This window comes from Camelina sativa, chromosome 13, assembly GCF_030686135.1.
Source record: "Camelina sativa cultivar CO46 ecotype springtype chromosome 13, ASM3068613v1".
Classification (NCBI taxonomy): domain Eukaryota; kingdom Viridiplantae; phylum Streptophyta; class Magnoliopsida; order Brassicales; family Brassicaceae; genus Camelina; species Camelina sativa.
In genome coordinates, this window is record NC_141892.1 from 24280922 (window position 1) to 24295344 (window position 14423).

The 14423-nt window shown below is 36.6% G+C and overlaps 1 protein-coding gene and 1 pseudogene across 1 annotated transcript; one reads left to right on the forward strand and one right to left on the reverse strand.

Moving 5' to 3' along the window:
* The first annotated feature begins 8560 nt into the window (after positions 1-8560).
* Positions 8561-10276, forward strand: LOC104737378 (equilibrative nucleotide transporter 3-like). The gene is made up of 5 exons (XM_019234619.2): positions 8561-8761; positions 8854-8959; positions 9049-9221; positions 9324-9743; positions 9907-10276. The coding sequence occupies exons 1-5, from the start codon at positions 8561-8563 to the stop codon at positions 10018-10020; spliced, it is 1014 nt and encodes a 337-aa protein (XP_019090164.2). The 3' UTR covers positions 10021-10276.
* A 779-nt stretch (positions 10277-11055) lies between these two features.
* On the reverse strand, positions 11056-13994 carry LOC104738449 (equilibrative nucleotide transporter 5-like; annotated as a pseudogene).
* Positions 13995-14423: the final 429 nt, after the last annotated feature.

Genomic DNA, 14423 nt, shown 5'->3' on the forward strand with positions numbered 1-14423 from the left:
ATCTTCATCTTCACCGTGAAATCAGAAATTTTGTTAGGAGTTTGCTAAATTTATAGTTATACCCTCCAGAATATACATAATTGCAAAATTGACATATAAAAATAAAAATAAAAAATTCAGTCGCCCATATGAATAGCGCGACAGTTAAAAGAACAGGGCTATAGTTTCTTCTATATCTGGTCGACTAAAAGACAGTGTAATCCGAAAGTTAGACTTTTCTCTGACAAAGTTCTTGGAAAAATGGCCAATGCATGCATGAGAGTCATTCGCTTCGTGAACTAATATTATAACCTCTGCAAATTGGTACAGTCCTAACCAAATTAGTTTTACTAATTCCTACATAAATTAACATCATTATATGTATTTGTTTATTAATGATGGAGTATTTGTTTAAACCATCATTAATTCTAACGCGTAAGTCAACATTGAAATAAATTTACTGATGTAGATTACATGATAGTCATAAATAACAAACCAATTTCTTAATTGTCATTTTCCCCTTAATTGTACTATTGTTAGTCTGTGCATTCACTAGCAAACAGCTTCGTAGACTTCCACCAACACATTTCCACGTCATACTTTTGAAGCCATTATAGTGTATATAAGATATACTATTGTATGTAGTTTAATCCTTTTTTGTGTACGGTCCCCGTAAATGATTGGGGGGTGTACAGCGTACTTTTAAGTAGCCTGTTGGGATTTCTTAAACTTTCCCTAGCCTTGGAGGCCATACGATCATTGTTTACGATCTACATCATAATAATTTCTCCCTAATTGGGAGGATCCGTTTGGATGCAAGAGTTATTCTATCATTAACGTATTATTAGTTGTACCCCAAAAGTGGGTTATATTTGATTCGTTATTTTATGTTTCCTTTGTAACAATATAAAACAAATGTCGAACCTAACTGTAATTATATGATTTCATAGAAACAAAAGATAAATGTATGTTGGATAGAACTTTATATTGAAGTACAATAGTATTTATCTAAAAGATGAATATTAACATTTAGGTAGTGTAATTTGTATGATATAATCATTTTTTTTTGTCAAACATTATATATATAATCATATAATGTATTATTTTATGCCACCTTTCTTTATATATACTGCAATTCGATTTAGTAACTTTGGTCCATTTTGAAAAATTCGAACGTAACAATATATGAGCAAAAAGAGATGAGATCTCACATGAAAGAGGGAGAATTACTCTGTGTAATCTCTCAAATTAGATATGCCAAAGACTCAAAGGTGTTTTTGAAACTTCAACACCAGAATATATATATGTCATTAACCCGATTTGAGGTTATTTGTCCTATTATCCCTGTAATTGACACTATGTTATCATATGTTTTTGTTTTCTTTAGAAAGATATCAACAAAAATTTATTTTGGTATTTTATGATATTCCTTTAACTTTATGATTTTTTTTGGTAAATTATTATAGATTATTATATTAGTATCATGTTGCCCAAAAAATTTAAAAAAATATCATTTGACACAATGTTTTAGATTTGTGAAATAGTACATGAGATGGCCAGATGGGTCCTAAAAACATTAATGAAAAGCTAAAATAGGTAAGAGCATTAGCGAAGTTGGTCACGTGAGAAATCTTTAACGATACTCAACAAAAATAAATTAATAAAATATTTAAAAATTGAAGAAAGAGAAAGAAACATTGCTAGCAGAAGGACTTTAAGAGGTCTATTCAATTGAAATTTTGGAGAATTTGATAGGATTTAAGAGATTTTGGATTTTGATAGTTTTTATGATACTTTGGTGAATTTGTTAGTTTTTCAATTTTAAAAAAGAAAAAATAGTTTGTGATTTGGTTAGATTTTAAAGGAGTATATTGGGTGATTTTAAGAGATTTTTTATGATGAGAATGACAATTGCAGATTTTCATAAACCTCGAGACACTTTCATACCCACAACAACTTGGTATTAATAATACTCTTGACAAATCTCCTCAGCTTGCCTCGTATGTTCTTACAGTTCTTTGTTTTCTATATCTATTGTTATTAGTGATCATAGGAACTGGACTTATTTGGTCACGTTACAGTATTGTAATCACTCTGGTATGTTTACTGCAACTCACGTTCATGTCATAACTGTGTCATAACTGTTAAGCCAAAATAATCTCGAGGATGATACCACGTTTCCCCGAGTGTCGAAGATGTCCTATTTCCTTCTCCCACCAAGACTCCCAACTCTTCTCTGGAGGAACACCAATTCCCCCTCAGTTATATATCCATTTATTCCAATATGTCCAATCATCTACAATCTTTTGCCACTCGAAACCAGAGGGATTGAATAAGAACGGAGCAAAGAGCCAAGTCACCAGTCACCACCATGAACCATATCGAAACAGTGAACATAATATATGTAACTACGCCTCGATAGGCGTGGCCAAATATCTATACACGAGGAGGAGAATCATCAGCTTAAGACCTTCACAAAATGCCGGAAGTCTTATACGTATGTCCATCATGTATAAGACCCTTCACAAAAGTCTTATACGTATATCTATACGCCACAGAGGGACATGTTTGAGTATTTACTTTAATAAAAAAACAAATCTTTCAAAATAACACCTCTTAAGGTGTGATTTTTTCTATTGGATTTCTCATGTAAAAATGTATCTAAAGTCTTCTAAAATCTGTGTTTTAATTTTTTATTAAATAAAAGTTAGATTTTGAATAACAGCTGATTGTGTATGATTTGACAAATTATTGATTGAATAACAAAATACTATGAATAATTTTGAATGATTTTATAAAAATTCCAAATTGAATAACATTGGATTTCGGAAGTGATTTAAAAATCATAAGTTGAATAAGAGATGATTTTAATAGAAACCCAAAATCTTCCAAAATCCTCATTTGAATACCCCTCCTAAGAAACATTGTTTTACTGTTATTACACACATATCAAACATATAGTAATCGTTGCAATAAAAAAATATAAAAAGAAAATTTATAATTAAAATACTATTTTTTTTTTTAGAGAAACGCATATCGCTTCTAGCGATAGAGATGACTTGAAGCACAATTAGCCAATTTGGTGGAGTTTCGACATACCTCAAATTGTTATTAAAATATTTACGTCTCAATATATACTCCCTATCTTTCTAATATTTTCTAAAAAAATTTCACACATATTAAAAAATGTCATTTTTTAACAAAACCAAAATGTTAAAAAAGCTAATTAAATGTATAGATACCTTTATTCTCTAACTTAAAATACATCTTTTTTGGAACAAGAAAATTTTATTAACAGGTAAATTAAGAATCTAATGATACATATCTTGAGTAATATGAAGCGAAGTGTGATGGCAAGTGCGATTCATTCTGGGTTTTCAATTTGAGATGATTGGTTATGGCGGCTGTGGAAGAGGATCGCGAGTGGGGCTCGTGGTTGCTTCTAATGGTTGTCGAGTACGGGATGGGATTGGAGTTCCTTCCCTGTATTTGGAACGGCAGTTTTGCCAGTTTTCAGATCCGGCCCGATTTGGGGGATCTTTGGTTTTATGGGTTTCGATTCATGGGTTTCAGGGACTATTGTGGGATGATGCGTCCGGGTCCCAGGGAGAGGTTGATGTGCTATTACGTCTCACATTTATTCCTGAAGCGATCTGTGCTATTATTTGTTGGGATTTGAGGTTTCCATTTGTTGGTTTTTGAATTATCGTGAATCCCAATTTGACCTTGTGGCTACATGCGATCTTTGCTATCGTGGATGTGATTCTCTGGGTAATGGATTCTGGGATTTTCTTTCCTTGTTGTGGGTGGTTTGATGATAAGAGTATATTCAGATATTTACTGCGGTGGAGATTTTTGGAAGGTCATCGGATTTGGTCTCAAATTTCACTCGGGTTTATGGTCTTCGGTTGTGGGTATATATCTAGATGGTCATGAGGCTCTGCTTTTCACGAAACCATTTTACCTTTTCTCAGTTTGTGGTGTTTTGTTGGGGGTGTTTTTTCAGAGTTTTGACTTTGTTTTTTCAAAGCTTTACTTTGTGTTCGCGGTTCAGGATTGCCATGGCTCAGTTGGGGTTAAACAAAGGAAAGTCTACTCTGGTTCGCACGGAGGTGGGGAAGATTTCTGGTTCTGTTTTGGCTCAGCGGATCGAACAGTTCTCCCTCACCCTAATTGGAAGATTAATGAATCCTGCGGTCCAGAGGATGGAGTCTCTGCTTGCCAATCTGCCCAAGATTTGGAAGTTGGAAGATAAGGTGACGAGAGCGGATTTGGGGCAGGGAACCTTCCAGTTCAATTTTGAAGAGGAGGAGGACCTACAGGGATTTCTATGCAATGGTCCTTACCATTTCGATGGTTGGATGCTCTCGTTGGTGCGATGGGAACCGGTGGTGTCTGATTCATATCCATCGGCCATCAGTTTTTGGGTGAAAGTGGGAGGGATTCCTATGCACTTGTGGGAGTTAGCAACTCTTGAGGCTATCGGGAGGAAAATTGGAAAGATCAAGGATCTTGATGAAGAAACAGGAAGTATTTGTGTCACGGTGAATGGATTCAATCCCGTGATTTTCCATATGGTGGTCCCTTTTGATACAGGTGATGAAGTGGTGGTTTCCATCGAGTATGAGAAGTTATCTGGGTTTTGTAAACATTGTTTCAGGTTAACACATGATGTTTTGGTGTGTCCTGAGTTGAAGAAGGGTCCTGTTGGTCGAGGGAGTGTCGACCATGTGGACAAGAGAGGGGTACAGAGGTCGCAGATTCCGGTTAAGCAGGGTCCTGCTCAACAATTAAACAGACTCTGCCGCAACAGTGCACATCAATGCTGTGTGTTCTCTGCACTCCACATCACTGATGTCAATGCTGATGTGTTTTCTGCACTCCACATCACTGATGTCACCGAGGACAATAGCTGGTATCCAGACTCTGCCGCAACAGCGCACATCACTAGCTCGACTCAACGCCTGCAAAAGGCTCAACCCTATCATGGAACTGATATGGTGATGGCGAGTGATGGGAACTTTCTACCCATCACACATGTTGGCTCTGCAAATCTTCCCTCCATGTTAGGTAATCTTCCACTTAAAGATGTTCTTGTTTGTCCTGAAATAGCTAAATCATTGTTGTCAGTTTCAAGGTTAACTAAAGATTATCCATGTAAAGTCTCGTTTGATGGTGATGATGTTGTTATAAAGGACAAAGCAACACACAAAGTTCTGACAAAGGGAAGGGAAACTAATGGTTTGTATAAACTGGATGACCCAAAATATAAGACGTTCTACTCTACAAGACAAGTCAAGACTAGCGATGAGGTCTGGCATCAAAGGTTAGGGCATCCACATCAGCAGATCCTTCAGCTCTTATCTACAAATAAGGCAATTCAAATCAATAAAAGTACCAAGAAGGTGTGTGAGTCATGTCAGCTTGGGAAGAGTTCAAAATTGCCATTTGTTTCTTCTACTTTTATTGCATCTAGACCCCTAGAGAGAGTGCATTGTGATCTTTGGGGTCCTTCTCCTGTATCTTCTGTTCAAGGATTCAGATTTTATGCTGTGTTCATTGATAACTTCTCAAGATACTGTTGGCTTTATCCTCTGAAAAGAAAATCTGATTTCTACTCTATCTTCATCAAGTATCAGTCTTTTGTTGAGAATCTCTTACAAACAAAGATAGGAACATTTCAATCAGACGGAGGTGGGGAATTTACAAGTCAGAGATTTCTTACTCATCTGGAGACATCAGGTATTCAACATTTTGTCTCTTGTCCACATACTCCTCAGCAAAATGGCATAGCAGAGAGGAAGCATAGGCAGTTGACAGAGATGGCTCTGACTTTACTTTTTCAAAGCGCTATTCCACAGAGTTTCTGGGTCGAAGCCTTCTTTACATCGAATTTTCTGAGTAATCTCCTGCCTACAAGTGTTCTCGTAGGTAAAACAAGTCCTTATGAAGCTCTATTCTCAAAACCACCTGAATATTCAGCCTTAAGGATCTTTGGTTGTGCTTGCTTCCCAATGTTGAGGTCATACACTCAAAATAAGTTTGACCCTCGATCACTCAAGTGTGTTTTTCTCGGATACGCTGAGAAATATAAAGGCTACAGATGCTTTTATCCTCCAACTGGGCGTGTATACATCAGTCGCCATGTCATCTTTGATGAGGCAACCTTCCCATTCACAAGTGTATACAGTTATCTTCACAAATCATCGCCCACACCATTATATGGAGCCTGGCTCAAGCAGCTTTCGGATGTTACTGCATCTTGTGCTCCCGTTGCAGACTCTACAGAAGTCCCTGTAACAGCAAAAGAACAAGTTCCTGTTACACCAATGCCAGCTCCAAACACAACAAACGACACTGCTACTATAGACGACATGCCAACACCAAACGTGACTGATCTTGAACATGATGTTGGTGATGTGAGTTCTGAGTGTACGGCAAGCTTAGATCTTGATCCTATAGGCAACAGCTCACCTTCACCAGTCTCAAATGTGCACATATCAGTTACCAATGATGACATCTGCACAACTGAAACAACCCGTGAATCCACTGCAGACACTTCAATTCATCCAATGACAACTCGATCAAAAGCTGGTATTGTCAAACCGAATCCTCGCTATGCTCTACTTACACATAAGGTATCTTATCCGAAGCCTGCAACAGTCACTACTGCTCTTAAAGATCCAAACTGGACAGCTGCTATGACTGAAGAGATAGGTAACTGCAAAGAAGCGAATACATTCTCTTTAGTTCCTGAAACACCGCATATGCATGTTTTGGGTTCAAAGTGGGTTTTTCGGGTCAAACTCAACGCAAATGGATCTTTAGACAAGTTTAAAGCTAGACTCGTTGCTCAAGGATTCACACAAGAAGAAGGCATTGATTATCTTGAAACTTATAGTCCAGTAGTTCGCACAGCGACAATAAGAGCGGTACTTCACTTTGCAACAGTTATGAACTGGGAAATTAAGCAAATGGATTTTCAAAATGCTTTCCTCCATGGTGATCTCAATGAATTTGTCTACATGAGACAACCTGCTGGTTTTGTTGACAAGGATCATCCAAATCATGTTTGTCTTCTCCACAAATCACTCTATGGCCTCAAACAGGCTCCAAGAGCTTGGTTTGATAAATTCAGCACCTTTTTGCTTAACTTTGGCTGCACTTGCAGTCTAAGAGACCCCTCTCTATTCGTCTGCTTTTAAGGAACATACATTATTATGCTGTTACTCTATGTGGATGATATGGCTATTACAGGAAACTCCTCCAAGCTTCTCTCCACTCGCCTTGATGAGCTAAACAAGCAGTTCAAAATGAAATATCTTGGCAGGCTTCACTATTTTCTTGGTATTCAGATTCAATATCACGAAAATGGCATGTTCTTATCACAACAAAAGTATGCTAAGGATCTCTTAGCTGCTGCTTCTATGTCTACATGTGCTCCTGTTGCAACACCACTTCCTCAACAACTGAACAAAGTACCAAAACAAAAGGTTTTGTTCGAAAATCCTAAATATTTCAGAAGTTTGGCTGGTCGACTGCAGTATTTGACGCTAACAAGACCAGACCTGCAATTTTTTGTCAACTATGTTTGTCAGAAGATGCATGAACCTTCAGTCTCTGATTTTCATCTTCTGAAACGGATTCTACGGTATATAAAAGGCACCACTACTATGGGAGTCTCCTTTGCTCGTCAAACAGATTCTAAGCTTCGAGTGTATAGTGACAGTGACTACTCAGGGTGTCCGTCCACTAGCAGGTCCACTGGCGGCTTTTGCACATTTCTTGGCCGTAATATGATCTCTTGGTCGTCAAAGAAACAGCAAACAATGTCCAAAAGCTCCACTGAAGCTGAATACAGAGCCATGTCTGAAGCAGCATCCGAAATCACATGGATCGTGAATCTTCTTCAGGACTTAGGCATCTAGCTACCTGCAACACCGGAGCTCAACTGTGATAATCTCTCTGTTGTTTATCTCACCGCCAATCCAAGCTTTCATGCTCGAACTAAGCACTTCGCCACACACTATCACTATGTTCATGAGCAGGTCGCCTTTGGAAACTTGATTGTCAATCACATTCCTGCACACTTTCAACTGGCGGACATATTCACCAAATCTCTCCCACAAAGACCATTTGAGTATTACAGAGCCAAACTTGGCGTAGGCGTTCCCCCCACACCAAGTTTGCGGGGGAGTGTAAAGAACAAAGCACAAAACGACACTGTTTTGTCAACAGGCTCACATTGTGTCAAGCCCATCAAGCTCAAAGCCTGCGAACAAGATACAAAGAAGAAGCCCACGACTCTGCAACGGTCACCTGCAACAGACAACAAGGTGTTAGCAAAGGAAACCGTACAAAGTACGACAGTGACTCTAGACAATTGATTCAAGATGTTGGGACCAATTGATGAAGAAGAAGCCACGTAATCTCTCACAAAGAACTCTCTAGAATCTAGGTTTAATCTTATGTGACTATATAAGTGAGCCACTTGCAATGTAATATCTTTAAGGATTGGAATAACAAAGAAACAATCTTTCACCGCTCTTATTTTCTTTCAATAGTAACATAAATCTTTCTTATGAAATTGAGTTTTTATTATGGACTTAAGAATCTAATAAAAAAGACACAAAAACAGTTGGATTTGATAACAAAAGGACGTGGTGGAGTCGGACCATATATATGTTTATGTGCAGTCGTTGCTTCTTTTGGCTTTGCGGATGCTACCATTCACGGAGGAATGATCGGTGATTTATCATTGATGTATCCTGAACTATTTCAGGTTTATATACATTTTAGCCGACTCTCAAAGATCTCGGTTTAAACGTACCGGAGTTTACATGCATGATATACATCTTCTTGCTTTCTTTGTAGTCATTCATGGGGGGTATGGCTGTAGCTGGTGCGCTAACATCAGCGCTAAGGCTAATGGCTAAAGCAGCTTTCGAGAAATCAAACGACGGTCTACGAAAAGGAGCAAGTGAGTTTAAAAATTTGAAAACCGATAGAAACTAACTCCAGTCATCAAAGTGTTTATAAGTTTGTTTGTTCTTTTTTTCCATTCTGAAGTGATATTCTTAGCAATCGCAACAGTCATAGTGTTACTCTGTGTGATGTTATACGCCTACGTGTTCCCAAAATTCCCCATTGTTAAGTACTACCGGAGAAAAGCTGCTTCTGAAGGTTCCAAAACTGTTTCTGCTGATCTTGCTGCTGCTGGTATCCAAAATCCATCAGATTTGGTAACTTCTGCGAATCTATTTTTCTCTTCTTTTTTTTTTTCTTTTTTTAAGTATGTTCTTCTCTCCTAAGCAGCCTTAACTGGCTTCTTGATTTCCATGGAGACTGATGATGATGATTCCAAGAATCAAAGGCTAAGCAACAAAAAGCTGTTGATTCAAAACATAGATTACGCAGTGAGTCTGTTCCTCACCTACGTATGTACATTATCCATTTTCTCCGGGTTCTTATATGAGAACACTGGAAAACATGGGCTAGGCGATTGGTACGCGCTTGTCCTGGTAGCAATGTACAATTGTTGGGATCTGGTTGGAAGGTACACGCCGCTGGTGAAATCGCTCAAGATTGAGAATAGAAAAGCGATCAACTTCGCAGTTCTATCGCGTTATTTCCTAATTCTGGCGTTCTACTTCACCGCAAAATATGGTGATCAAGGATGGATGATTATGCTCATTTCTGTTTTGGGATTGACTAATGGACATCTCACTGTTTGCATTATGACTATAGCTCCTAAAGGCTACAATGTAATCTCTATCAACCCTTTTCCTAAGTAGAGGTTTTAAGATTTTGATTATTAAAACGCAAATATAAACAAATACAATCTTTGCGTTTAGGACATGTAATCTATAACATTTGTTCTAGTTTTGTAACAAAAGCATAATTTGGGTTTTGATTTTTTTTGTGAAGGGTCCGGAGCAGAATGCGTTAGGGAACTTGCTGGCGATGTTTCTGTTAGGAGGGATATTCGCAGGAGTCGCTTTGGATTGGTTATGGATTATTGGTAAGAAGAATGCCTTTTGATTTACAAGGTATAAAGTTGGAATTACTAATGAATAACAAACCTTAATTACGTATCTGCTTAATTAAGGATTTAGTTTTTAACTGAAATATTAACTACTACTATATGATCATATAAGCTTGTAATAATAGTTTTTCTAGATTATATAACTACGTAGAAGATGTGTAAAAGGTTTAACTCATGAAAGAGATGATCATAGTAGATACCTTATGACTTTGTAAGTGTTTCCTGAAAATAGAAAAACATAATTGAGCGCAACGCTGGTGTAATTGCTTTAATCCATTCAATTCAAAAATAGAATGAATGAAAGAAAAACGAAATCACATCAACGCTGCACTCAATGATGTTCATTCAAACCCAGGAAGAATATATATCTTCTTGCTTTTCCGATCACCTTGGAATTGAACAGAAACATAATTTTTATAAGACATTTACAATTTTTGTGTTCGTTTAAAAGCAGTACAATGCTTGTTTGTACTACAAAACGAACTAGAATAGTACTCTTTTTTTGAGGTTCCAAATGTATTTTTGTTTTATAAACTTATAACGAATGAGTTTGCCGAAAAAAAAAGACTTATTACAAATGAAACTTATATAAGTATGTCTTTATATGTTGTGTGAATAAAAAAGACATTGTTACACGATTTTTAATCAGAATTTAGAATAATCCAAGTTTGTGTAATGTACTAATGATCGGTGTTCGTGTGTACTACAGCGAAACACCAACTTTGTGTGTACTACACGAGATCATCTCTACTTCGTCGACGTCGAACTATGTTTAGTCCTCTTTTTTGATGGCTTTTTAGGACACCAACCTTAAGTTGCTCTACCTACTTGAGTGAATTCGAAGCAAATCACTAGATAGGATCATGAACACAAATTCCCTTTTGTACTCCTCAAAAGGGAATGTTACACAACAACTAGAGCAATTTATTCTTTCAGAGATCGATGACCTTTGATAGATAATGGTGTTGTGTTCACTAGTTTGTTTTACAAAAAAAAAGCGTAAATATTATTTCACTGCCAAGTATGAGGTCTTACCACTAAAAAAAAGAACCATCCCCAAAAAAAAACAATAAAGTGAACCATTGCTGATAGCTGACAAGAGCTCAGAAGGCATTTCTTACCTATAAGCCATATCCAGCCTAAACCACATCCTGCAAATGCTCCCCCTAATATAAACATTACCAGCAAATTTCCTAACGCATTCTTCTCCGGGCCCTTCATGAAACCAAACAAGAAATTAATACTACAAAATCAAAGTAACTATGTCGGTAGAGGATAATGTTTATATTTGTATTTGTATTTAATGTTAATCTAAAGACTTTGTTTACATTTTAAAATGTTTACTCATTTTTTTCTAATTGTAAAACCAAATGGTATAAGATAATTCTTTTTCTTCCTTTTTCATTGCATTTGAGTTAACATATCACTCTCACTCAAATTAATAATTACAGAACAAAACGACTACGACACATTTATTTATTTATTTTCATGACTAAAAAACTACTACATACAATATCTTTATTCATTACCAAGAAGATATTTTAATTCCCATGTTGAATTTAAAAAAGAGGTCTTCTTTTTACATTTGGTTGATGTCTGTTACGACTTTAAATCAGATTATAAATTCATACTTATGAGTCTGACTAAACTGGGATTATAATGATGCCGTGTTCATCAAAACACATCGAATGTACGTCCCGACTAAGTCCCACAAATTGTACATTGCTATTAGGACAAGCGCATACCACGAGCCTAGCCCGTGTTGTCCCGTCATGTGATTTCTTGAAGGCTGCTTTAGCTAGTAGCCTAAATGCTGATGTTAGAGCACCGGCCACACCCAAACCGGCTACGAATGACTACGAAGAAGATATCTATACTAAAAATCCGGTTGATCAAAACCGAGATCTTGAATTTGGTAAAATTTATAAACCTAGATGAGTTCAGGGCTCATCAACGATAAGTCTCCAATCATTCTGCCTCGAACAGAAGCATCCGAGAATCCAAATGAAGCAACGATCACGCATAGAACAATATAAGGTCCAATCCCACCATGTCCTTTTGTTGCCAAATCCAACTGTTTCAAGTTTTAGAATAAGAACCGGCCGGTTTCATAAAGAAAAAAAAGTGTATGGTATTAGACTTGAACTTACAATGATGAGCAAGAATGTGGATAATGTAAATAGAACGTAATTGTTCAGGTTACGTTTTCTAGTATTGATTTTTTGATTCTTAGTATGCAAAAATCACGATTGTTCCAAGCGAGAATGGTTGGTATACAAATGTGGGTACTCTTGAAGGATGGTAATCCTATGAAGACATAAGTTATCAACTTTAGGTGCAAATGGATTACTTAAATTAATAGGTTGAACAGGTTGAATGATCATTCAGCCAATTTTTTAAATAAGTTGCACTACAAGAAAACAACCGATTTGCGATGGAAGAATTTATCGCAAGTCCCTCGCAAATCAACAATCGCAAGGAATTCCTCGCAAATCGCATCTCGCAAATTAAATATATCGCAAATCCCTCGCAGTTTGAAAATGTTAATGATCATCACTAACCATATTAACATGTTAATTAAAATGAATAAATACATTTGCGAGGGAACCGTGAGGCAGTAGCGATGGATTAGCGAGAACTCCTCGCTAATCTCTCGTAAATTGCGAGGGATTTGCTAGCGCGCATACCAAATCCCTCGCAGGTCCCTCGCAAATCTATTTAACCAAATTCATAAACTAAGGATTAAATTTTTCATAAACTCAACAACATGCAAAGAGAAAAAGTAAGTAATAGTCATCACATCTCCTCATACAATTAACTCAATCAAAAGCTCAAAAGAAATCCCTAAACATATATATCTTATAAATCCTATACCCTAAACAACACTTATCAACCCTATACCCTAAACAACATTTATCAATAACCAATCAAAAATTTCTTGTCTCTTGATGTTGGTTAGTGATGCTCTCCTTTAGTTTGAAAATGTTAATGATCATTACTAACCTTATTAACATGTTAATTAAAATGAATAACTACATCTGCGAGGGAATTGTGAGGTAGTAGTGAGGGCTTAGCGAGGGATATGCAAGGACAAGTAAGAAATCCAACGCAAATCCCTCGCAATTTGGAAATTCTTTATAAAAAAACAACAAAAAGTACAATTATTCAATCAAACCCATTACATTATCATCATTAGAATCTTCTCCATCATCGGACTCTTCGAATTCGTCTAACATCATCATCTGGAATAAGTCATCGCTAATCCGTCGCAATATTGCGAGAGATTTGCGAGTTGTTGCGAGGAAGTTTCTCGGAGTCGCAAATCTGTATTAACTCCCTCGCAAATTTGCGAGAGATTTATCCGTCGCAAATTTTGCGAGGGAATTGCAAGTGCTCTCGTGTTTCTAGCAATTGACTCGCAAAACCGTCGCAATTTTGCGAGGGCATAGTGCCGTCGCAGATTTCTGTCGCAAATCAACTGTTTTCTTGTAGTGTTGGAAAACTTATTCAACCCATTCAACTAGAAAAGCTGGAGAAATGAACAAATTATAAAAGAAATTTGTTCAACTCTTTCATCTCCTATTTAGTGGATGAATGAGTTGAATGCTATTCAACCAATTTTATTCAACTCATCTTTTTTCAACTCATTCATCCCTAATGCAACCATTTCCACCCTTAATTCTTATATAACCAAAATAATAGATGTCAAGAAACCAAATTATAATCTTAGAATTGTGTAAACCAAACCGGGAAAACTTGGTAGTAGTAATCTCCGACACTTAGCAGACTGTTCCAAGAAACGAGAATACAACAAACAACCATTGCTTGATACTTCCCCTGTTTTAAGAATAAAAAAAAAAATCAGACATAAACAAACAAGAACGATGAAAACTACCTGATCTAAGTTTTGGGTTTCGTGGAAACTAACCTTAAGGTTTTCAGCATCTAGATCCTCGCAACTATCCACCATTGATACTTTTCTCAAATAGTTACAGTCTTACAGAGAACTCCAAATAACATTGCCCTGTTTCAAGATTTTAGATTTGAATAGACCACAATATGATGTTTATTTTGCGTGAATGTGAGGTTGCTCTATTGGAACCTTAGCAATATGATCTTGAATAGTCAGGTTGTTTGTGGATTTCTGATCTTGAAGAACTAACGGGTTTTGTAGATTTCTTGATAGTAGTGCAAAGCTTCAAGGTTTGAGGAATTAGAATTTTAGAATGACTCGATCCTGTTAAATGCTAACATGTTAAAATAAGACTCACAAGTATTATAAAGTTTATAATAAGACTGAACCCTCTTGTTTAATAATTCATTCCAGTTCATGTTTTTTATCATATCTTTTTTTTTTTTTTTTTACTATGTATGAGCAGTTTTCAAACTGAATTTTAGG